At 39.0% G+C, this 21886-nt stretch overlaps 2 protein-coding genes across 2 annotated transcripts; both read left to right on the top strand.

Annotated features, from left to right (window-relative positions):
• Positions 1-35: 35 nt before the first annotated feature.
• Positions 36-9178, top strand: ubap1 (ubiquitin associated protein 1). Its single transcript, XM_044122834.1, has 7 exons — positions 36-212; positions 1752-1798; positions 2723-2847; positions 3091-3894; positions 3978-4136; positions 4982-5083; positions 5200-9178. Exons 2-7 carry the CDS (start codon positions 1759-1761, stop codon positions 5338-5340), a joined length of 1371 nt encoding a protein of 456 aa, XP_043978769.1. The 5' UTR covers positions 36-212; positions 1752-1758; the 3' UTR covers positions 5341-9178.
• A 1707-nt stretch (positions 9179-10885) lies between these two features.
• dcaf12 (DDB1 and CUL4 associated factor 12) lies at positions 10886-21047 on the top strand. Its single transcript, XM_044122835.1, has 9 exons — positions 10886-11294; positions 12429-12719; positions 12819-13097; positions 15554-15614; positions 15802-15995; positions 17448-17513; positions 17701-17863; positions 18973-19151; positions 19260-21047. The coding sequence occupies exons 1-9, from the start codon at positions 11235-11237 to the stop codon at positions 19416-19418; spliced, it is 1452 nt and encodes a 483-aa protein (XP_043978770.1). The 5' UTR covers positions 10886-11234; the 3' UTR covers positions 19419-21047.
• Positions 21048-21886: the final 839 nt, after the last annotated feature.

Consider the following 21886-nt stretch of genomic DNA (forward strand, 5'->3'; position numbering starts at 1 on the left):
CCATTGAGTTATATCAGTCTGACGTCGTGGAGGGGAGTGACATCATACAGGAACCAGTAGAGGGAGCTTGACAAACCAAGATGGCGACCTACGGCGAAGCAGGAAAGAGGTTCTACTTGAAATAAAACTGATTTTTAAAACAGTTTTTAACGTATTGCCAACGTGATTTGGCGTCGTTTGGATTTCGTAAGGAAGAAACGGAGTCAATACCGGTGAGAAAGCTCTGTTTTTAATTTGCGGGCCAGTTGTTTAGCTGTGTGAGGGGCGGTGGCAGCACGTAACGTTACAAGTCAGGCCACAGCCGAAGCTAAGTGTATTAGCATGAACAGTGGCGTACGCCGAGGACCATTACACTCTCTCTGGTTGTGTTTGGCAGTGTGCACTTTCAGTTTGCCTTTTCTTTTACCAAATGACAACTAAAATAAGCTAAGTTGAGTTTTGAAACTTAAGCATTTTGACAGCGGCCATCGCGTTATTCTAGCTGTGGCTAAAGGTATCCAAATGTATTCAAATATGTAAAACTTAACTGTCTGACAGAGCATATTATAAGCTGTATTTGACACTTGAGGGCCTACAATGACCCATTTTTAGTCACGTTTGCATTAGGATTTAGGGAATTTATTTTACTTGACTCCTGTCGTTTAAGTTAGCTAACCTATCTTTACAGTTATCACTTATCTCTGAAATATATCAACGTACCCTGTGTTTCCGTGACATGCTAAGCTATTGAATAGCAATGCGGAATAGCAACTTGTGAAGGTATAGTGTTATATAACTTTATCCCCAAGTACTATTAGCAACTGTAGACTGACTACTATGTTAAGGACTAAACGCTTGAAGTTAATACATGGGAAATCCGACATAGACACGGTGCTGTCTTGATCACAAGATCCAGCGGGTCATGAGTGATCCATGGGGGAATGACATCTATGCACAGCAAACACACCAAAGTAAAACTTGTTCTGGGCTTTGTTTAAAGTTATAGTTTTTGCTTGAAAATACATACTTTATATCTGGGATCAGTGCTTAATTAACTACGTCATTAATTTGTCTTTGTTTAGTTTATCTCATCGGTTCAAAGTTCTTTGCGGTGACAGATTTGTTTCAGTTTCTTGTTTTCGTTACAATCAGACTCTGTTGCTATGTGACCAAAAAAATGGAATTAATTTCAGATTCAAACTAGTGTTTGTTGCGTATTTGTTTTGGAGGGGTGGGGGGAGTTCGGGTCAGTTCTGATCAATGAATTCCTGTCAATCTTTGGGGAACAGGGTGTGGGGGGGCTTTCTAAACTAAGGATTAATCCAATTTTTAAACCAGAAAAGGATTAATCAGAATTTGGCTCTTTGAAGCTGCTTTGATCAAACTCAAACCTCAAAGAAAAACAAAAATCTGTATTAACCAGGAAAGGCCTATTTTTGGGGGGATGTTTGCAGTATAGTCTCTGAAACTTTTCCATTTTCACTTCATATTTATTTTATGCGCAATAATAATTTGGAATGTGTGGTTTGTGGCTTTCGACATCTGCGGTTAAATTTAAGTAGTTTTTGAACCTGATAAAGACACAGTCATTTATACATTTAAACCCAATAAATAAAGTATTGTTATCTTAGTATCTTATTCTAGTAATTAAGTTTGCGTCATTCTGTGTGTGTTTGCAAGGAGCAGCGACTTGCCAGTTTTCTTGCTTTATTTTAAACTACAATCTCACTCAAAACATTGAACTCATGCACATTTTTCTTTCTTTTTTTCAGGGACTAAATGGCTGCGAGGAAGTCTGGATCAGACGTGTATAACAATGGTAAGACCTTATTTTTGATTCTTTTATTTTCTGCCAGCTCAGAGGGTTAAAGAATGTGTAGCACAGATGCTTAATGTTCATCAGTTTTTGTAAAGCTCTCATTTAAATAGCCTCTTTACAAAGTCAGCTGAATGTATTTACTTCTTTTAATTAGAGTATAGTATTTTAACTGTACAGTATTTTTTTCACATTCTATAAATTTGCTCTTAGTGTACAGCCTGACATCTGTATGTTTTGTTTCTATATTTTTAAACAATCAGTATAGCTTTAGTGGCCAAGATTGTGTTCACAAACAAAGAACTTGACTTCGGTTTATAAGCGCTCACCCGTGCAAACATTTAGTGTAAATAGATAAACATTAACAGGAATTAAATAAGGATTAATGTATGATATGTACATGTATTTGCAGACCTTTTTCTTACCTCCATGTAAATCTGTGTGCTTCCATTTGCCTGTATCTTCACTGCTGTTACACCTACCTGAGTCGCTCCATTGAGGAAGAATAAAGGATATTCTATTCCATATTGTTTGCTATTCTCTCAGCTCAGTTGCAACTTCCTCACCAGAGAGTGTTGTAAGGCGACTTGTTTGTTTAGTTATGATGTGTTCACCAATCAGAAACAGGTTTGAATTTCTGACGGGCCAATTTCTCACACTGATATATATATATATATATCACAATAACAATACCACGTGCAATTTATACCTTTTATCTTCTGCCCTCTCTTTCTCAACTGTGCTTCCATCACTCTGTGACCTTTAACATTTTGTGGTAATGTCATCTTGGACTCTGTTTAACTGGCCAACTATTACATTAGCATGAAAAATGCAAGTTCACAACACTATTGCATACACAGATATAGTGATGATGATATATTTGCAATATTTTGTGCAACCTTGATGGTATCTTTTTTTTCTGTACAGGACCCATCAGCTACCTTGATGAAGTTCCCTTCAAGATAAACGACAAATTCCGGCGTCCAGCTAAAGTGGGGTTACCCGTTGGTTTCCTTATGCCAGATTATGGAGCTGTACTTGCAGACACAAAGGTACAGAGGACATAGAGATAATTTTTTTCTATTTTTCAGTTATAAGTTGGATGATTTGTGTAAAATGATAATTGAGAAAGAGGATTTCAATACATTCAGTTCTACATAAGTGAAAAAGTAAGTATTTAAGGTGTAACCAACCAAAGGATATTTCCGTAACTGGAATTTTAACATTACCTGGCTATCGTGACTGATGTAATTACTTTTCCATCTTCCTTCTCCTTCCTTGTCTCTTCTGAACAGTATGACTTTACATTGGAGAGGCGAAGTGTTCGCTGGGGGATAGAACTTGCTGACGCCAGAGCAGCAGCAGCCAGAGCGGAGGAGGCAGCAGCCAAGCAGGAGGCTGAGAGCATGGAGTCTCTGTCTCGGGATGCTGATGGAGTTGGAGGGAACAACCTTCGCTCCGCGGCGGAGGACCAGGACCTCCCACCGCCAGCTCTGAACCCGGTCCTTGCTGGACTCAGTCACAACGCCATCCTCACTCCACTGCCAGCCCCCAGACTCGGCCCCAGAAAATCCCAGGACAGCACTCCACAGCCACAAAACCTCAACCTAGCTGACTTTGAGCGGGAGGAAGACCCGTTCGACAAGCTGGAACTGAAAACCCTGGATGATAAGGAAGAGCTGAGGAACATTCTGCAGAGCCAACCTCAGCCTCCGCCCTCTGTGTCTCCACCTCAGCCAGGTTCAGTATCTCGTGGAGACAGCCCGTCACCACCCAGGACCAACACCAGCATGTCCTCTAAGCCAGGCTTCTCCCACAAGCCGAACGGCTTGGTTGCTTTGCTGGATATGGACAAAGTGGGGCATCCGGGAAGAGCGGCCTTTGACACGGACGATCGGCCTTGTAACATCCGCTCTCTGACGTTCCCCAAGCTCTCCGATTCTGGTGAACCGGAGTCGATAAAGTACAATGCTGCACCCGTTCCCGTTCCTTCTTCCCAACGGAACCTAACCAACGGCAGCCCGCCAGCATTACCAAAAACACAAGTCATTGTTGCCCCCGAGCCATCCAACCACAACAAGAGTGGATCGCCAAAGCCGGTGAGTGTTAAAGAGCACTCTGCACATCTGTTTGAGGTTCAAGCAACTCTTCGATATTCCCTCTGTTTTCGTCCTTTAACTAGGCCAACCCTGGAACAGGATTTACTGGTCTGCCATGCGGTGGAGCTCTCCTCAGCATGACGCCCAGTGAACGTCAGTGTGTGGAGACGCTTGTGGGAATGGGTTACTCTTATGAGGAGGTTTTACGGGCCATGCAGAGACAGGGCCAGAATGTGGAGCAGGTTGGTTACCAAAACATCTACATGCAGCCAATTAAATAACTTACTTTGAATTGCTGAACATTAATACATAACGGAGGATCCTAACACACAAATGACTGAAAATATGACAGTTAAATGAGACTGCTGAGCAGAAAGGGTACACTGCTGGGAGCATCTGGTCTTAGGCTACTGTGTGCAGACAATAAAGAATCTCCATCCTAATTACATTTCTAATTATTTTAAACATTTTAATTGTTCCTCTGACTTGTATAAGATTAAGTTTTAGGCAAGCAGCTCTTTCCATTTAGCCTGCCACACACTTTAACACTATGCAAGCTAGATATTATCAATTCTTGGTTGTAGCTTCTGTTACATTGTGCTGTGGAAGAGCCAAGATTTGCTGGTGTTGGCCGATTCTCTTTATTGGTCCAATAATAAGTGCAAGTTACGGGAGGAGAATGGGGGGGCTCAAGGGTGAAATGAGCGGAAAGCAGTTACTTACTAGAAAGAAAGAGAAGAAATGCTTATCTGTTTTGAGAGAAATTCCATTGCACAATTATTCCAGAACATTTCTGTCGCTGCTCGATATTTGTGGTTGGTTGTCTTTGGTCACGAGCTATTTAATCGTCTGTCGGCCACAGGCTGAAATTTCCTTCCAATGCTTCCAACCAGAACATCTTGTCCAAGACCTCCAGTAATTTTAGTTTAGAAATGCCACCGTGCCTTGGTATAAACCTCAAACTTTTTTGCACTAATAGAATTTTTAAGACCTTCTAATACGTTAAAGAGGAAGTGCGTTTTTGTTGATTCTACAAAAGGGAAGTTAGTAGAAACAATGGTTGACCTTCATCTATCTTCTGTCCAAGGTATTGGACTATCTGTTTCTTCATGGTCGTCTGTGCGAGAGAGGCTTTGAAGCCAGCGCTGTGGAAGAGTGCTTAGAAATGTACCAGTGCTCAGAAGAAAAGGTTTGTGCTTTTCTCTTGATCTTAACAGAAGGGAAAACACTCTGTTGGCCTCTTTAATAATGATTTCATTGCAGATTACACTGACTGAGCATTTTCTTTTCATCGTTTGTTTCCAGGCCTTGCAGTATCTTGAACTCATGTCCAGGTTTGGTGAAATGGGGTTCGAGAGAGGTGCGATCAAAGAGGTTCTGTTAGTCCACAACAACGATCAGGACAAGGCTCTGGAGGATCTGATGGCCCGCGCCGCTGCGAGCTGAGCCAAGCCGGCAGGGAAGCCAAAGCTCCACCCCAGGCATCTGTCTCCGCTCCCATCCTGAAGCCCCTTTCCCTCTGCCTACCTTATCTCACTACACCCTGCCCTTTTTGCCTTGGCTGTGGAAATGACACCCCAGAGGCGATTTCTGTCTGTGCTAAAACATACCATGCCTCAGCACTTCTGAAAGTTTGTGTGCCTAGATTGGATTGCGTTAACCTGTACCAATACTAAATGCTCATTTCAGGTACTGCTGTGTTATTGGAGTAAATGACTGATGCTGGGAAATGTGGGCTGTGGCATCTCGATGCCACTCTAATTTGCTTCCTCTTGGAAGTCTTTCGATGAATGCAGGAGAAACTGCACAATGAAACGGGGGAGGAGCTAGCGGTAGGCTGTGTGCACCTCATGGGAAGACTTGTGGTAACTTAAACTCTTTGATAAGACGGCTGCCATGTTCCACTGCTCGCTGCAGACTTTTTAAAAAGGTGATGGGAGTGGAGAGGTCAAGAGAAGGTCCTCTTTTCTAATTGAACCAGCTTACAGTGAAAGGCACAATCACAGAACAGAGCTGACTCTCAAGAAGTGCCCTCTGAGCTGTAGTGCCCAGGACCTATTTCTGTTCTTTATGCTTTTCTTACATTCATGTCTTTTTTTTCTGTTCATTTTGGACAACATTTTGTCTGTTTAAATGTTGCATTTATTTGCTTTCTGTTTTAGGAATTGCATTATAGATCATTAGTCATGAAAACTCTGAAAATGAAAGAGTGCCGTGTTGCACTCTTCCGCCTGCACTGGAAAGAAACCTGCTACAGTGGGGAAACTTTTTCTCCCTAAAAGAAATACAATATATCTCTTGCCCCAATGTCACTGAACATACAACGCACAGGCGCACACGTGTTTCATTTTGTTCAGATCTTATTTAAAATAGTACACTGACACTTTGATTTAAGATTTATTTGGAGTTCGGTTGGATTATGTAAGATATGTTAACATACAAATGCAACGCTTTAGAACTGTCCTGAGCGTTTGTTTGCAGACTGAAAAAGTGAGAGGCAACAAAAAAGTAATAATAATAATATAAGCGAGGGTTGTTTGTTTTTCTGCAGCCAAATTACAGTGCAATAGACACATTTCATGTTGTATGACTGTTGACTTGCACTTTGAGCCTCCAAAAATGTTAAAAGGAATGGTCTTTAAAGCCTTACTGGAAATGTGGGTGAAAGTTTCTGTTTTATTGATTTCTATCATTTGTTTTCTGTCACTGAATTTAATACGACAAAATTTAATCAAGGCTGAGGTTGGACTCTTGATTTCATCCCCTGGTCCCCATGTACTTTTTTTTTTTCCAAACCTCAGGCAGGTTGAGTATTTTCATGTACTGTTCAAAGGCAAGCCCTCTATCTACACAAGGCATGGGCCGGGATGAGGTTGTGATAATCTTAAAAAAAAAAAAAAAAAAAGATACCTGTGTTCCCTGTCAAGAAATGTAGCAGATGTGTTTAACAATCCGATTGCTTTTATTAAAAAAAAAAAAAGATGAGCAATAGTTATTCCTGTTGCTAGAATAATCGAACAGATTTAAATTTTTTTTTTTTTACAATTATAGTTATCTAAAATATTTTATATTGACACACACTGAAAAGTAACAAAATATTTTTGCCAAAATTCTAAGGCGATTAGTTACAAAATACAGTTCTCATTAGATGCAATTTTTAATTAAAATTTTTTTTTAAAAAAGCACCAAACCAACTTACCCCTATTGTTAAATAATGATTTGGCCATTGTTAACCTTTTCTTATGGGTTCTAGTTTCATCAGCCACACCAAGGTCCAACTACTGCCAGACTTGTAGACTCATGGAATTACTTAAATAGAACCCGTCATTCAACATGAAGTAGGCTAAAACAGCACATCATGCTCTAATCTGAAGAAATCATAGAGCAAATGAGAATACGACATCTGTATTCTGACATCTGGGAAGGGTTAAAAAGCCGTTGCCAAGGGTTTTGGACCATCGGTGAGAATCATTATTAAATCATGGAACAGCGGTGAACCTTCCCATAAAAGACATGCCTGCAAAAATAATTCAAACAGCAAATTGGTGAGTCATCCATTTCCCTGAGTTAAAGTCAGTGCTCTTGATTTAAGCAGTAGGAAACACCTGAGTGAAGTTGGCTCCCTCACCTTCAAATCTTAACAAACTGGTGTCAAATGTTTGTGCAGCAAAAATAGTTTCATCACTATCACCTTAAAGATATTAATAAATGTTTCCAGAGAGCATGAAAGATCATCCAGACCTCCCACCTTCTTCAAATCAGACTAAAATGGTGTTAATTCGACTACATTTGTGCTGGTTTGTACTGCAAAGGGTTTCATTTGTGCTGCTTTTGCTTTGAAAATATTAATGAAAGTGTAATGGTCAACCACCCCTCCCACATTACCCAAATCTAACAAATTTGGTGTCAAATGTTTGTGCGGTAAAAATATTAATTTGTGCTGCTGTTATTTTAAAGATATTTAAAAAAAAAAAAAAGTTTCTAGAGGCCACCAGCACAAACGTTTCACATCAATTTTGCTAGATTTGAAGAAGTTTGGGTGACGAACAATGAAGAAAATGTTCTTATTGATTTCAATGGGAAGGTGCTAGTGCCTGAGCCACTGCTGACCAAACAGATCCTGAAGGTTGTCTTTCATTTGCCACTATAAACACTGATGAGTTCCAAGAGTTATAGGGAAATGTTCTGTAAACTTATAAGTGTCAAGATAACAGCATCCAGAGATAGAAAATTATACCCACAGTCAAACATAACGGCGAAGTGTGCGGTGGTTTGATGAAACCGTTCATTTTGCCCTCTATCTGAAAATCCTGCAAGAGAATGTCCAACCATTAACTCATGACCTTGGGCCCAAGCGCACTTGGATCAGTTATCCAAAGTACAGCAATAACTAAAAAAAAAAAAAAAATTTTGGAGTGAAGTTTGGATTTAAATCGATGGTGTGGCTTCAAAAATTTACCAACGAGGCTGAATTAAAATGGTCCTGCAAAGGAGACTGGGCCAAAACTCCTCCATGTCAATTGAAGACTCGCTTCAAGTTACAGCAAAAACTTAACATTTTCAGTAAGCGGTGATACAACAAACGATAAAGGGGACTATTAATTTTTCACTCTAGGGTCGGGTTATTTTCATAACTTGTATTCACTTAATAAACAAAAAGACTATTTTGTATTTACTGAGGTTATGTTGGTCCTGTGTTGCAATTTGATGATCTGGAACATTTAAATGTAAAAACAAGAAAAACCTAGAATAATCTGTAAGGGCTAATAATTGTCCCCAGCACTGTAAACTTAGAGAAATAAAGACGCTTATTTGCAGCACTGTTACTTTACCAATACAACCGGCGACATTCACTCTGGCTTCTCATTAAAAGGACTAATGAAAATTGTTGCGGTTTTTGGGACCGTAACTCTGTAAACACTCAAGGATATCTTGATACACATGACTGGCCCATGCCTTATCCAGACACTAAAACCAATGAAATTATGTTTGTAATCATACTTTTGGGATATAACAACATATTTGTCGAGTCTGAAATGACTGAGACTTTTTAGAACACATGGATCGCTCCCAGAATTTCCATGTTGTAATAATTCACTTGAGTTCCTATAGGAAGCACTTTAAGTTAAATAGGTTTGACATGACTGACAGCTGCTTCTTCCTTTTATTTTTTATTTAAGTTTCTATGATTAAAAAAAACAACACATAAGTGGTATTATTGTCTTCACACTTGACTTGTTAGATTTTTGTCATCCACAGATATTAATTAAAACTGTGCACCTTTGGCTGTTTGTGTTCTGATTTTTTAAAAGTTTTATTTGGATTACAAGTTTTGGGTAAAAACATGTTTGTGTAAAAACAAAAACAAAAAAGGGAAAAAAAAGTCAGTTTCCGCATTACCACAAAGCAAATCTAATCAAATCGGAGAAATGCTAATGGTAAAGTTGAGCTTGGCGAGCTCAGTGTGGTTTCCAAATTCATTGAGGTGTTTCGACAAAATGTTTAATTTTCTGTGAAATTATTTTGAAAGTCCAACCAATTTATCACGCTCATCTTTTCAGCATTGCGTTTCTCTGTTTGTTTTTTTAGCCCAGCTTCATGTTTTATCTCAAGAATTTAAATGTGAGAGATTAACCTTTCAAAGAACAACACATCCTTTTTCTGGATTTGTGTCTCTCTTTCTAAATGTTCAGCTGAAAAGACAACAAGTCATTGTCCACAATAACTGGAAAAATCCAACTGTGACTTGTTGGTCAGCAGAAAAAATATAAAGAGCCGCATGCAGTAGTACAAGGGACCATGCACCTTGCCTGCAACTACAAAATCAGAGAAAGCTAGCACCTGTTCATAAAAATAGATAAAGTCCTACATATCTGTAAAAAATTGTTTCAGTTCAACTGACTTGCTGATATGAGAAATAATTTTCAAGACATTTGTGATTTTCTTGTTTTAAGATTACACACTCTCGCCCGGGACGCAGCTGGAGATAGGCACCAGCAACCCTCCCGACCCCGTTTAGGGAAGAAGGGTGTAAAGAAAATGGATGGATGGATGGATGGATGGATTACACACATTTGGTTCTCATAAAGCACAATCGTAATGCAAATACTGAACAGAAGTCGAGTCATCTTGACTTTTTCATATTTAGCTTTCAACAAAGGAGAGGTTGCTTTCATCTTTAGATGTAAAATGTTATTCTATGGAGGCCGGTTGCATTTTCACAGGTAGGAAGTTTCGAGACATGGAAACAAAACGTTTGTTGAGTCACATTGACTTGTGGAATCATTCAGGAATAAAGAAGACAACCAGAGAATTCAGATACGGCTTTGCAAAAACCTATGTTCCGTAGGATCTTTCAACACTGCCAGTTTTCAAACACAAAATAAAAATTCTGATTTCTCGTGCAAAATTCAGACAAAATATCACAGGAACTAAACAGTTTTGCTTCACTGAGAGATTTTCCTGCCCCATGGCACACAACAGATAATTATGCTACTCCTAAAAATAGTAAATATTTTTGACCGAATTCTCAATTCGGTCAAGACTCTGGCTGGGCCACTCGATGATGTAAAAATTGTTTCAAGTCAAAATAATATTTATGAAATCAAAAGCCTACTTCAAATCTGAATCTGGTGGGAGTATGAACATGTTTACGTCTAATTGTCAAGAAACCACATTTAAGGCGGGGAGTTAAACACAACTGCTTCCAAAATAGTTATGAATTCAAACTTGTTATATTTTGAATCAAAGTATTTAATGACGTCAGAAGATTGATTGTATTATTAACGCAGAAAAGTTTGGCCAGATTTTGCAAAGCTTCTAAATTCTTGGAATTATCTGACAGCTAATTAAATTAAGTTGAATTCAAAAATACTTGACAAACTAATATGTGTGTGTCTATGTCTGTATCTGTATCTTTCTAACAGATAAACAGAAAAAGCGTCTCCGGAACGCCAGTGACGTCAGTGAGTACGTATTACGCTCTCGGTTCCGTACGACCTTGTTGTTGTTGATGTTTAATTTGAGTGCGGCTGCGCACTGCCCAACGCTTTCGCCGTTGCCGCCGCTTCGCACACAGCTTGGCAGAAAAAAAACTGACTGACTGGAAACGGGATCGTTTCTGCGGCCTCACGGTCATATTATTCAGGAGGCGGAGCTGCATATTTACCTTAATCTTAGCTTCGCTCTGACCAACCTTATCCGTATGTGATCGCCCTACCTCATCGTCGCGCACTGCCAGCGAGGGCCAAGGAACAACATAGCATATCGCCATTATATGACCCAGTATCCAGTGTTACTTGTACCCTCCATGTGGGTGAAGGAACTGTGTGTGTCAGATTATGGCGAGAAAAACAGTTAGCAGGAAAAGGAAGGCAGGAGAGCCGAAGGACCAACAACAGGTAGGCGGAAACCGGTTGTGTTAGCACGCTAACTAACTATGTGCTAGCCAGCGTTAGCTGACAGGAGCATTATTAGCATCCGTGCGGTAGCTTACAGGTCAACTACCGCTCTATACGGATGCATAATAAGCCAGAACGCACACACAAGAGACTTTTTAAAAGAAGAACTCTACATGTTTCCATTTGAGGATCAGCATTTGCTAATGTTAGCTCGACGTTCGCCAACGGCAGTCCGTTACAATACAAGAGCTAACGTTAGCTCAATGGTTGCTCAGCTCCGATAAAGGCTGACGTTCAGCTGTTATATATATTGCAATTACGTGGTCACACGGGCTCTTTTAAAGGTGACACCTCTTAGCTTGACTTTGCGTGTCAGACCAACTTTTCATCACCAACAAGAACTGAATTGATTTCGACTGGAAACGAGATTTCCATTTGGAATCTAATTGAAAAGCATTTTACCAACGTCAGCGTTAGCTGAGACGTCATATGTTCTACTGTGTTGGCTTAAGTTTGTCATTGGAATTAGTGTACATTCATAAAAACGGGTCACTTGGGGATAAGATATACATTATTTGTAGTAGTAATTTGTGAGCAATTAGTCAAAATAAACCTTTGTTTGATATTGTGCCTTGCAAAAGTATATCATTTTTTATGTTTTGTTTGTAATCCCAAAATGGAATGTATGCCTTTTTAATTATATTTTACTTTTGCTACATTCTTTTTCTAAGCAAAATCTGCAAAGGATTGCATGCATTTCTATTGAGTCTCCTTGACTCTGATGCCCCTAAATAAAGGGGCAACAGGATGCCCTAAGAAGTCCCATAATCTGCATGTAAAAAGCAGATACAGACATATTCCAACCGTTCCATGTCAATGGTTCTACAAAGCATTGACATAAATAAAATGCGCGTCGTTTTAATTTTAGATGAGTCAAACACTAAGAATGTCTTTATTTTTCTAATTTCTTTTTACAGTTTGAAGTTAGTTATGCTCTATCAGTTTAGATTCTTAGCAGAACTAAATATTGCTTAGCTGCTTTGTTACTGCTGAGAATGCAGGGTAACCATTTCTCGCTCGTAATAAAAACTCTTCCGTGATGCTCGAACCTTTTTGCTCTGCCTTCTTCCACAGCTGGGCTGGTGTCAAGCGCCACAGAAGCGGATCCGCATTTCTTGTTCGTCGCGGCATGCTCAGGAGTGGTGCGGCAGTCGGCGCTCCGTTGTGTGCGCTCTCCGTGGACGGGAGTTCAGGCCCCAGCAGCAGCATGAGTTGCGGCTCCAACGGTGCCTGCGTGGCTTCGCGGCCGGCAGGCTCCCTGGGATCCTCAAGGAGAGGGAGTTTTCTCTGGGACGGCTGAACAAGGTGTTTGCTTCGCAGTGGCTCAACCATAGACAGGTGGTGTGTGGGACCAAGTGCAACACGGTGAGCTAATCCAGTTTTCGGTGGCTGTCTTCATATTTTTGATGTTCCTCGTGCATATGTTGTACTTAACCGGCTACGTATTCTTCCTTTGTTTTTCAGCTTTTTGTCGTTGATGTCCTGACGGGGAAAATAACACGCATTCCAATGCTGAAGGACAGGGAGTGTAGTGATGCAGGCTCTGGGACAGTGGGTGCTATGACGACAGGGCGGCAATATCTCCCAACAGGGGGCTCTCAAGCCCGGTTGGACCAGCAGGGCTGTGGCATACATGCAATTGAACTCAATCCCTCAAAAACTCTGCTTGCCACTGGAGGAGATAACCCCAATAGCTTAGCCATCTACCAGCTGCCAACACTGGACCCTGTTTGTGTTGGAGATGTAAGTGTCTCTTGTATGGTCATTTTTATAAGTTGTTCAAACATGCAAGCATAATTAGTGAAACATTGTCTCAGTTTTCTCCAGTGTCCTAATAATTTCTTGCCTTGCAAACGGGATAGAACCTGATTAAAATTCGACAGCTTCTGTCGTATTTTAATCAGAACCTGTCTGATTAAAATAGACAGGTTTTTAATCGGACAAATTTTCAAAATGAAAATTCAAAAACATTCAAATGTTTTTAATTTTTTTTTTCTAAAAACGTTTCGATGTCGTTAGCAGAGAATTTGCTAAAGAGAATTGTCATACCCTTTTCACAAGTCAGTTTAATTTATATTTCTGTTTTGGTTTAGTTTATTTGATCTAAAGCACTTAGACTCACACATAATTGTTACAATCAATCAACACTTAAACTATGCCATCTAATAAAAGGAAATTCAAAACAAAAGTCAAGTGAAAGTAATTCGCAAGAGTTGTATTAACATGTTACCACACAGCAACTTATACAGCACTTTAACAGGTTCTCTCTGGTTTGGGGAAACGCATCCTCCCTTTGGCAAATTTTTTACCTTCTATCTAAAAGGGAAAAACCTCCCCGGCCTCTTCTAAACACTTGCAACCAGGTCGTCAGCCAGCTGATTGGCTGAATTATATGCAGAAACATCACTATCAAGTTGAAACATACAATACTTTGCAAAGTATTTATGTTATTATATCATGTTGCAACCACAAACGTCAATGTATTTCCTTGGGAGTTTTAAAAAAACATATTAACACAAAGAGATGGATAATTGCAAAATAACACGTGGTTTTTAACATTTTTGTCCATCTAAATCTGAAAATGTAGCTTGTTGCTACCAGCTTTTTAAAAATTTATTTTTGTACATTATAGCAAGTATAAAATAATAGACAAACAAGAAATGCAAAAGACATATTTTTTGTACCACAATAATCTTAACATTCTCAAAAAGGAGTAAGAAGAAGTAAGAAACTTATGAGCTCCTACCCCATAAATTCATAAATTAAAAGAAAACAAACAAAACATTAATTAATTTTCCATTTATCTGTTTGGTTGGTTGGTTAGATTTCTTTGCCATGGACTCACCATGGCCACTTTTCATTGTTGGACTGCATTTCCGCTGAAATTTAGTCAAAGTGGATGGTGTCTGTAAGCATACTTTTTTTTTTTCTTGGATTTAGGCCTGGGGTTTGACTTGGCCATAATAACGCATGGATATGGTTTGATCCAAATCGTATTTTGTAGCTCTGACAATATGTTAGGGTTGCTTTTTTTCTGCCGAAAGATGAACCAGTTTCAAGTCTGTTGTGGCCTCTAACAAGTCTTCGTCCAGGATCACCCTGTGTTTAGCAGCAGTCTGTCTTCCCATCAATTCTAATCAACTTCTCTATCCTTGGTGAACGTGAGTGCTACCACCTTGCATCACCAAGGGGATGGTGTGCTCATTGTTTTGCTGAGCCTCCTATATGACTTGCAGAAAATGTCAAGCAAGACTTCTCGTAGCTTTTTTTCCCCCCAACAGTAGGATTCTTTTCACTAATCTTCCATGAAAATCACATATGTGGAGTAGAAGACTAATAGCTGTACTGTCAAGCTGATTCTCACACCTGCAGCTTCTCCATAGTTTCTATGCGCCTCGTTGCTGCTGCTCTTATTAATGCTTTCATTTCCCTGCCTAGTAGTTTGAGTTGATTGGTGTGTTTTGGTAGATTTGCAGTTTGCGGCACTACTTTGTATTAGTGTTTCACATAAAAATTCTAGTAATATACAATAAGGCTTGTAGTCGATAAGATACTCTATATATGATCTGAAAAGTCAGAGAAACTCTGTTTTTTGTTTTAACAAATTAAAGTGGAGTTCTCATTATGTTATAGTTAAAGCCATTGTTTTCACGTGGGCATTGCCGAGACCCTGAATCTACGTTTTTTTTTTCCCCCCACAAATGCGCTCAAAGTGCCACATTGTCTAGAGCACTAAAAATGTGCAGCTTGTCCCATCTATTGTGTCAAATTACAGTGGAATATTCTGCAGCACTGTGCAGTAACTCCTGGATTGCCCCAGCACAGTGGAAAGGTCTCAAGCAGAATAGGCTACATAATGTGTTTCAAAATAATGAGAAATTACATTTTCTATCACTTAAAAGTTCAGTAGTTTATTTTGGTAGTAGTAGGGTTTTTTAAAACCCCTCAACCCATTCTGAGTGCAAATCCTAAACAGGATAAATTGAGAAAATACAAAAGACAAGTTTCGGATTCTGTGGAAAATCAAGTGTTTCCTGCTGTGTTTCCTGAGACAGTGAGTCTGTGTGGGCGTTTTATTCCAAACCCACACATGTCCAGGTTCTTGAGTTGTTAATTAGGAACAACTAAAATAAAAAAAAATATTTCCTAACTCTTTTGGATATTATGACGTTTCACATGAAAAACACTTTGTTTTCCAGGATGGTCACAATGACTGGATTTTCTCCATAGCGTGGATCAGTGACACCATGGCTGTTTCTGGTGAGTAAGCATGAGCTGTGCGACCTCTGGGCAGTCACTAAAAACCAGCAGGTACACGCTCTCTCCATCCACGCTCCTGTCCCGCAAAGTGTTTAGCAATTGTTTCTGTGACCGGTTTAGAAAATCCTCACCTTTGACCTACTTTCTGGGTTGGCTGCTTATCCCCTGTGTGGGCTTTCATCTGCAGGGTCCAGAGACGGCTCCATGGGTCTGTGGGAGATCACAGAGGAGGTAATCAGTCAGTCTGAGAGGAGTCCGAGTGACGACACGGTACCGTCTTACGCGCACATCTCCCACCGTGCCCTGAAAGACATTCCCAAGGAGTATACCAACCCATACAACTGTAAAGTCCGTGCTCTGGCCTTCAATAACACCCATAAAGTAAGACTCCTCTGGATCCTCCGCAGTTTGAATCCCCTTAAATCTGGCTCTCTTTTTTTTTTTTTTTTTTTTTTCTGTTTTTAGGAGCACAGATGAGACGAATTTTCATCTTTGAGATGAATCCTGATACTCTATAACTCTGTATAAAACAGCTTAAGTTGTTGCATAAATTATAATTAAAAAAAAAACTGTTGATGAAAGTAAGTAATTAAGCAGTCACGCTCATAAAATTTGTAATTAACTCTGATCTGTTACACAACTAAATTTATGTGATGAAACGTTCCCATCCCTTTGTCATGATTAATGTTGCCCAGTGCTAGTTATGGCTGTTGAACAAAATCCCAAAAGTGTTATCTCAACTTCTTTTTTAATTTTTTTTTTTAGATTTTTTAATTTAAATTCCCTCAATAAATCTGTTTATATTTGTTTAATTAGTAAGCTCATTTTGAGTTGCTGCTTTTTCGTCCATGTCGGGATACAATTGAATACATCTTTATGTAACAACTGTAGGAGTGGCTGGATTAAATGGACTTTGTAAACATTTGTATTAAGGGTTGTTAAATGAAAACTTTATTGGAATGAAATTGATTTTAACTGGTTAGTCTTTAATGAAACCAGGCACAAGTTGGTATAAGAAACCATATGTTACAAATGGTGGGGTTTCACTTTAAAATGTGATACAATTAATTTAGCTGGAAACATTAAAACGTTTTTCTATGCTACGACTTTTGTATGATGTTAGATTTTAAAGGAAAATCACCATGCACGTAATATTGCAGCTTAAACTTTTTCTGCCCTCATTGTGTACAATAAATGATTATTTTTAGTGGTTGAGACTCTCCAAGTTTGGGACATTGTAATAATATACATTAGGAAATCAGGAGAACGTGGCATAATCAGGATATATATCACTACTGTAATCTTCAACAGTGGTGTCATAATTGGAGTAACCTTGAAAAGAGTTAGCAGACCTACTGATTAACGTTACACAGAAACAGACGGGGGAAGGACAGCAGCGCGTCGCTCTAAGGTCTTTAATCCACAGAGATGCTATGATGGACAGTTTTACTAATTTTAAAGCTGCAACTTTTTGGAATCTTGCTATAATTTTATATGTAGAATTTATCAGATCTAATTTGACCAATAACATAAACCGTAGACCGATCTATAATGACTCTTTGGAGTAAATGTAAGCTTTTTTTGGGGATTAAAAGCTTATTTTTAAATGGAAAACTGTCCGAGTACTTCACATTTTCACTAATAATTACCTCATATTCGTCCTTCCTGTCTGTGTGGTTAAACTTGGCGCAGTCGGTTCTCATTCTGTTAAAAAGAGACCGAAAAGATACCTAAAAACAGCAGAAACCCTTTGTTGTTGTTTTTTTCCAGTTCTCGTGCCCCATATTTTAGTGGTTTATGTCTTGACTTCCTGTTCGGTTTTTCCTTTTTCAGGAGCTGGGTGCCGTGTCCTTGGATGGTTATTTTCACCTCTGGAAAGCAGAGCATAATTTGTGCAAGGTACCCGACTAAATAATCATTTGGTCTATTCTGGGATCTATTGTGTGCTTCTATGTGCTCACCTTTGCAGGAAGTAGATTGACATTGCACGTGTCTTTTATTTTTCTGCTGCAGTTTTTATTGAAAATACGTGCTTTTATATCAAATTTAACTTAAAATTCTTGCCATTCCCACATCGTCTCTGTAGATACTGTCCACCAAGCTGCCTCACTGCAAAGAGAATGTGTGTTTAGCATATGGACAGGACTGGTCCGTGTACGCTGTCGGTTCTCAGGCCCATGTTTCCTTTCTGGATCCACGCCAGCCTACCCACAACATCAAGTCTGTTAGTTCTCGAGAGAGAGGAAGCGGTAAGTTTCCAAAGAAGATGTCAAATCCAGAGATTTTACATCGTTGGATTTGACTCTCGTGAAATACTTAATGCTTACTAATAAACTTTAAAAAAATAAAATAAAATCGCGTGGCTAAATGATGAAGTCACATCACCCTGGAGGAACTCAAGCTCGTTCTTTGACGAGATTGACTCTTAGAAATAAATTTCTTTTAATATTAGCTACATATTGTTTAAGAATATTTTAGCTAGACTATGTTCATGGTTTGACGTCTGATACTTTAAACCTTATATGCTTTCTAGTAGGGATGCAAGTTATCAATGAGTTGATCTAAAGTTCATTTATATTATCTGTTAAGTGACCATTTTCTTAAAAATCTAAGTTTCCTTCTTGGCCAACTGTCTTTCTATAACATGAAGGACTACATTTTTCATCATATGCTTAATAGAGGGGAAAAAAATGCCTTTCTTAATTATTTTGTCAGTTAAATACTAACTGAATAGACTGACAGAGAGTTTTTTCCCCACACATTATTAAACATATTTATAAATTATAGCCAAACATGAACCAATTATATTGCTGAACAGAAAAAGATGAAAAGAATAAATGACATAATATTCATACAGAAGTACCATTGGTGGTTGCTCTTGAAGGAAAGTTAGAACTTCCCTCGATGACTTGCATTAACTCACGACAGCCCTCAAAATAAACCTGCTTAATTGGCGCAAAGGGGGTTTTTTCATCATAGTGCAATGCGCTGACATGCAGCCTATAAAGGAGGTGGCTGCAGGAGCTTGTCAAGTGTTTATATTTCAAAACAGAACTGCGTGAAGTGCGTTTAGCATCCCGAACCGGACTCCATTTGGACCCTTTCTTGTTCTGGGGTGGCTCCGCCATCTTTATTCCTGTATCTGGCTCCGCTTAAGGATGACCAGTGGCGCCTTCTGCTGCATGGCCGCCAAACTACAATACTGAAAGAAGGTGTAGGCGGACATTATTACTTAACCGATTTAAACTTTTAATCTAATAAACTATTAATCGACAGTTGTAAGTCGATTTATTCTTTGCACCCCTACTCTGTATCTTTTGGCTTCCTTTCATTAATGCTTAGCCATGTCTTTGTGCAGGGATTCGATCCGTGAGCTTCTATGAGCACATTGTGACTGTGGGCACCGGTCAAGGTTCTCTCCTCTTCTACGACATCCGGGCTCATAGGTTCCTGGAGAACCCTTTCAATCCATCCAGTGGGTATCGGAAGGGTGCCCCAGATGGCATCCTTAAGCTAACCACAGGGAAAGGCTGGCTGGTAAATGTTTTTTTTTTCTTTTTCCTTTAAAGATTTCTTTACTGTAAGATGACAGAGAAAAGTTGTTCAATCTCTAAATCTTGCCTTCCTGTTCTGGGCTGCTTTCAGAATCACGATGAAACATGGAGGAGTTACTTCTCAGACATTCATTCCTTCCCCAACGCTGTGTACACTCACTGCTATGACGACTCTGGTACCAAGCTGTTCGTAGCCGGTGGGCCGCTCTGCTCTGGCCTGCACGGAAACTACGCTGGACTGTGGAGTTAGCCTCTTCCTCTCCTCGTCAATCAGCTCCTTCCCTACGTCTCCATCGTTCTACAGAAATCCCTCCATCTTACTCGCTTAAGTTCATCTACATCAACTTCATTGGGATCTGTTTTGATCAGCAGGTCATCTGTTTTGCTCACACTTGGACTCAGGAGCATGGTGTTTCATAATTTAACGTCGTTGCTGTGTATATTTGTGTCCACTTTTATGTTCTCATCTTCCCCAAATAACCCCTTTCACCTTTTATCTGTTTTCCCCCGCCCCCCTTTTTTTTATTTATATATATAGGCATATATATAAATATAAATAGATATGTATATAAAATGTACAATTAACTAATAATTTAAAGAGCTACAAAGTCTGCCACTGAGAAACTCAGAGTTTTGAAAAACATTAAGAATAAAAATATTCATTTTAGCATCATTAATACATTCACATCCAACCTGCAGGGATTACGCTGTGGTCTTTTGCTCACTTATTTTTGTACTCAAGGATAGTGTTAACTGCTGCTTTCTCTGTGATAAATAAGTGTATTTGTAAAAAAAAAACTAAAAAAAAACCCAAAACAAAAAAAAATTTGAATTCACTCGAAATAGTTTTTCCTTCTTTCGCTTAAATGGACAGCAATAATGACTGAAGGATTACTGATGCCATTCCTGTCGATGGACCGAGCACGAGTGCAGTTTGACATCTGAGAACAATCAACACTTGCAAAGTACTTCTTTCCTCTGCTCTCAGAAGTAAAACAAAGAACCGGATCAAGTGAGAGATTTCTTTTTTTCCTTCTTCCTCTTATCTTCACTGAGATGATGTAAAGGAGAAAAATCGTGTTAGAATTGATAAGCGCAGTGTTATTGCTCTGCTAGGACGTAATATAGAAATAACTTTCTTTTTTTTTTCTCCACTTTGATCCAACTGGCGATCCCATGCTGATGATCTATTTTACTTCATTTGTATTTATTTTGCCTTGTCGACTTCATTTTGTTGGTCAGGATTGTTCATCTTGCTTCTAAAGGATGATGGTTTTGATAGCATGATCAGATAGGATCCATCGGGAACAGTTTCTCAGAAGTGATGCAAAGAAAGCTCATTATGTTTGGAAATTCTCCTGGCGCATATATATTTATATATATATATTTTCTCTCATAGCCACTCGCCCGCTCTTTTAACAAGCCGTGAGTGGCTATGCTTCCCCTTGTTATAAGTAGAATCAGGGTTGGCTTCAGCTAATGTCTTTGCCTTCCTGAAATCTTTCTGTGAAAGACGGCCACAGAGTTAATCATCTGTTTCCTTTTCTACAAGAAATGAAACAATTCTGACCAAGTATTGACTAAACAACCAACACTTTAAAGTGTATTTTATATAAATATATAAATGTGTATATGTGTGTTCGTAAAAGAAAAAAAATGCATTAAGGACAGTTGCGGGCATTTTCTGTGTACGCCTGAGAAATTGTGTGGATTGATCCGTCTCCCTGGTGACATTTTTTTTTTTTTTTTTTATATACAAGCCTCGTGAATGTTTTTACAAATGACTGAAAACAGGAAATTGTAAGCTATAAACACTTGGGGATATAAATCTAATTCTTTAAAAAGGAGTAAATAATACAATAAAATGTATATTGATGTATCTGTTTTGTTGTTTGGGTTTTTTTGGGGAGGTTTTTTGGTTTTGAGGTGTAAACTTGATAGAAATTATTTAAGCAGCTCTTTTAACAGAAATGTGCTAGTCCAGAAGTTGTCAGTGTTTTGGTCAGGACCCCCAATAAAATCCCATCAAACCCCCCCCCCCCCACCACCCTTTTTTTGGAAGACCTTGTTTATGTCTTTAATTTTACAAAATAATTTAAAAAGTGCAGCTAAAAGTTATCAAAAGAAATTTTTTCTTTCATATTTGACTTACAAAATAACGCCTGTATTCTTAATCTGTAGCTACTCAAGGCTCTTCCACTACATTGAGGCTCAGAAGATGAATTGTTTTGGGAACTACTAGTCTCACATATCTTCTCATTAGGTACTCTTGATTTATTGCTGTTTAGTGTATCACTTTTCAAAGAAAAGTGATATTTTCTTTGTATCCCAATACAAATTGGGATCCAGTTTGTATTTGATCCCAATTGTAACACGACGCTACATCATCCATCATGCATAATTGTTGGATAAAGTTGTTTCTGGTAAACATTTTGATCATAGCAATCTCGCCCACATACAAAATGGAGCTGGGATTCATCATATAAAATAACTTGGCCTCAGCCTTAAGTCCATCCTTTTTGCAGCTAATGTCTTTCTTGGACAGAGTGTGTCTTCTTTGCTGCGCTTTGTGTCACAAGTCTGATAATCGAAAGTCCACCGGTGACTCGTGTCACGCCCCGTTGAGCGTGTTCTTCAAGTGGGGAAACTAGAGATTTTCAAACTGCTATTAGAAATACAGGTGGATAATAAACCTTTCTTTTGTAAGCGTTGATAAAG

This window comes from Gambusia affinis, linkage group LG07 (assembly GCF_019740435.1).
Source record: "Gambusia affinis linkage group LG07, SWU_Gaff_1.0, whole genome shotgun sequence".
NCBI classification, from domain to species: Eukaryota; Metazoa; Chordata; class Actinopteri; order Cyprinodontiformes; family Poeciliidae; genus Gambusia; species Gambusia affinis.

Excerpts from the sequence above, each read along its gene's own strand:
- ubap1 (XM_044122834.1), top strand. The coding sequence starts at position 1,759 with ATGGCTGCGAGGAAGTCTGGATCAGACGTGTATAACAATG. Across the intron at positions 1,799-2,722 it reads ATCAGACGTGTATAACAATG|GACCCATCAGCTACCTTGAT; the intron begins GTAAGACCTTAT and ends TTTTCTGTACAG. Across the intron at positions 2,848-3,090 it reads CTGTACTTGCAGACACAAAG|TATGACTTTACATTGGAGAG; the intron begins GTACAGAGGACA and ends TCTTCTGAACAG.
- dcaf12 (XM_044122835.1), top strand. The coding sequence starts at position 11,235 with ATGGCGAGAAAAACAGTTAGCAGGAAAAGGAAGGCAGGAGAGCCGAAG. Across the intron at positions 15,615-15,801 it reads TGACACCATGGCTGTTTCTG|GGTCCAGAGACGGCTCCATG; the intron begins GTGAGTAAGCAT and ends TTTCATCTGCAG. Across the intron at positions 19,152-19,259 it reads CCACAGGGAAAGGCTGGCTG|AATCACGATGAAACATGGAG; the intron begins GTAAATGTTTTT and ends GGCTGCTTTCAG.